The following is a 3,462-nucleotide window of genomic DNA, read 5'->3' on the forward strand; positions in this document are numbered from 1 at the left end:
ACACACATTTATATATATATATATATATATATATATATATATACATTTTGTACATATATGTGTTTAATATATATATATGCATCAAATACAGTGTAATATATGTATGTACTGGCCTAGAAAACGTGTAAATATATATGAAATGGAAATATAGGTGCGCCTGTTAGTATTCGTGTTTGCGTGTTCGCAAAAGTTAATTGTTTGGTTAATTATAAAGGATACAAAGATCCATCGGTAGAAAATGTAACAGTAACCATGTCTACGACAACGCCGCATTGCGGATTCAGCGTGGTGACGTGCAGCTGACCCCTTCCTGAACCGTTTATGGTCGCCCACGTTGTTCGACCTACCGACCTAATACGCGCTCGACCTACTGCCATCCGACACAGCAGGGATCCACTCTTTACATGCATTTCACCCTTTGTTACGCGTGTTCGCTACACGCGTCGCACTATGCCCGCAGGGGAGCACGTGCGAACACATAAACACGCTGCATATCGTTGTTTGCGAAGAGAAAAATTTAGCAAACTTTATACTTATGCACCACCTATTTCACTGTTTCGTTCGATCGTGTATGCATTCGTTCGATTTGATTAACACTAATCGACTCCTGCCGAAATACTATAAATCTGCATATGTATCGCATGAATCTTATTCGAATGTTATTTGGAGCAGCGTGAACGATAATTTGACATCTCCGGAAGCATGAGGTGATCTTCGACCAAGTTTTACTTACCTGTCAAAATCCAGTAACGTGTGCCGACGTGTTTCTGTCCCTTGCTGAAACGAATCTGCGCCTCGTGACGGTCGTGAGCTCTTCTCGAATTCGCAGATCGACTCCTTAGTTGAAATCGTGCCAAAGGTCTCGAAAACATTGATTACAATCGCCAACACACAAATACGTTGCAACCGCGGAAACAATATGTAACGATGCGTAACTTTTCGTTATTATCGATTATTATCGGTACGATGGGATCGTTGAATCATCGGTAGAGAAGGAGCATTGGTAAAGAGTAGTATGTACGCAGGCGGCTAGGCATTCAATATTTTTGCAGCGTATAACGCAGTGATAAAATTCAGAGGCAAGTTCTTCAAAAATCAGAGGCAATTTCTTTTTAATAACTTATTACAGTACTTTATTAAACTTGTCGTTAAGTTCTTAGATTACCTAAATATACACCCTGCGGCGAATTTCACAGTACACATCAATGTATTTTATCAAATAAACTTGATGTCAATCTCGGCGCGTAATTGTCGAAACTTTCGTGTAGTAACTTTCTCGTTCCGATAATCAATTATCATGGTGTTCCGCAACGATAACCAATTATCGAAACTTGCTTCGATCGCACGTACTTAATAACGTACGTACCCATATTTATTTTATGTATGTGATGTATTCACGAAATGAAATGTTTGTAAAAGAGGCAGTCTTTTCTACGCTATCGTACGACCGTGTACATGTTCGTTTCCTTATCATCTTTTCTTTATTCATCTTTACCAAGTTGAATTCTTTTTATTACCCAGATCCAGCGTAGTATGGTAATTTCATTATTTATCTCTTTAATAATCTTTCCAAGTTTCTTTTTAAAACCATTTACAACACGCCAATACCTTTCACTCTTACGAACACGCGAGTAACACACGAGTACGTTTCAGCATTCGAAACGTGCACTCGCGCGGGCAACGAACGAACGTTTACATAATCTTTTTACCAGAGGACGAAATTTCCTTTTTTCCTTTTTCCTCTTTTCCATTTTTCCATTTTTCCATTTTTCCCTTTTTCCCTTTTTCCCTTTTTCCCTTTCTTCCATTTACTTTGCATATTCCTCAATTACGTTAAAAATTACAGGTTGTCCGCGATAAGCGAAATAACCGAAATAACCAGACGATAGCGCGAGAGAAAGAGTCGAAGAGATATAGGTAGATGAGGTGAGGTGAGAACGCTGAGAAATAATATTTTGTGTGTAATCATAACGAAGAAAGTGTGACAACCTAAATTGACGTATCGATGATCGTATCGATGATTGTAAAGAAAAAAAAGGAAAGATGGAAAAGGAGGAAAAGGAGGAAAAGGAGGAAAAGGGGGAAAAGGAGGAAAAAGAAAAGAAGAAAGAACGAGAAGGAAACGAAGCTGTTAGTTTCATAGATGGAGGAGAATAGGCATTGTGCGCGACGAATTACGAAAGAAAGAATGGCAATGGGGATATAACGGAGCCTCGGGGTAATGGACAGTCTCATCGAGAAGCGAGACGGGAGAAGAAATAGTTTTCGTATAATATAAAACAGCATTCTTCGGTTCACAATGTTTTTCGCAAGTTCGAGAGAACGTACGAGGATCAGCTAAACACCGTATCAAATATCATTAAGAAACTCTACTTTCGCTTTCGGTTCACTTGACCGTCCTCTGGCATGTGGGCAAGTTTACCCTGAAGAATACATTGAGTTCTATTAACGAGGCTAATATCAGGAACACGACATACATACATAAGCAGGCACGGCCGACTTTTTTATCGAGCTGAAACTTATTCGAAGCGAAAGCAATGTAGAGTAACATCAGTGTCGACAACAACGATATGGCACTGTACTCGAGCCCACCAGAGTTTATACTGATATAATGTTTTCCAGGTTGTGTCGGTGAAAACGAAGATTTGATTAGCCACGGTAGACCCAAACATAACAATATGTCGAAAGTGTTCGATCCTATCGAGTTGCTGATACCCATCGAACCGTGTCCTGGTATGCAAAATAAATTGGTAAACTGGATGGGTAAACTGGATGTACGCAAAAAGTCACGTAATTTCCATCTTAAATATTGTTAACCAGTATATCATTCGTTAATATTCTAATTTTAAATATTATATTCGCATATTACCTTACCTTGCTTCGCCACTATTACGCTTGACACGGCCTCCGGCACGCTGGTACCAGCAGCTAGGAAAGTAATACCCATTACGGAGTCTGGTATCTTCAAAGTATCCCCTGAAACGCAAACGATCATTTTCATCGTTATTTTACCCTATTTACACCATTTCCAATCGTCTATTCTTTTTTCCTTATTTTTTTCTTTTTTTTTTTTTTTTTCTTTTAATTCATTCCTTTACTCGTAACAGCTTTCTTTACCGATTATAGTAATCATCCAAGCGACCACATAACTCAAAGATCCAATCCAAATTATACACATGAGAAACGTTATGGGAAACCAATTCTTGAATCGCGGCTTCTCACAGTCAGGTATCGTGCACATGAAAACCAAATGAATCGGCCATGTCATAATCCATGCTGTTTTTCTTATCCATCCAGCTCGTGCCGGCCAAACCAATAATTCGTATTCATAATCTGGACAGCGTGAAAAAATATAACGCTCTATTATATTCTTCCCATCTTCCTCATCCCCTACATACACACCACTTCATCACTTCCGTCTCTCTCTCTCTCTCTCTCTCTCTCTCTCTCTCTCTCTCTCTC

The 3,462-nt window shown here is 39.1% G+C and overlaps 1 protein-coding gene across 1 annotated transcript in view; it reads right to left on the reverse strand.

Annotated features, from left to right (window-relative positions):
* Nucleotides 1-2,076: 2,076 nt before the first annotated feature.
* The window catches only part of zyd (sodium/potassium/calcium exchanger zydeco), a 7,903-nt gene continuing 6,517 nt past the window's right edge, over nucleotides 2,077-3,462 (reverse strand). Inside the window, exons 6-8 of the mRNA XM_017909351.1 lie at nucleotides 3,118-3,333; nucleotides 2,875-2,976; nucleotides 2,077-2,730 (exon numbers count right to left, since the gene is read on the reverse strand). Of these exons, the coding sequence (XP_017764840.1) occupies nucleotides 2,387-2,730; nucleotides 2,875-2,976; nucleotides 3,118-3,333 (662 nt within the window). The 3' untranslated portion in view covers nucleotides 2,077-2,386. The remainder of the gene's footprint in view (nucleotides 2,731-2,874; nucleotides 2,977-3,117; nucleotides 3,334-3,462) is intronic.

Source organism: Eufriesea mexicana, unplaced genomic scaffold, assembly GCF_001483705.2.
Source record: "Eufriesea mexicana isolate 0111107269 unplaced genomic scaffold, ASM148370v2 scaffold17534, whole genome shotgun sequence".
In the NCBI taxonomy this organism is placed as follows: Eukaryota; Metazoa; Arthropoda; class Insecta; order Hymenoptera; family Apidae; genus Eufriesea; species Eufriesea mexicana.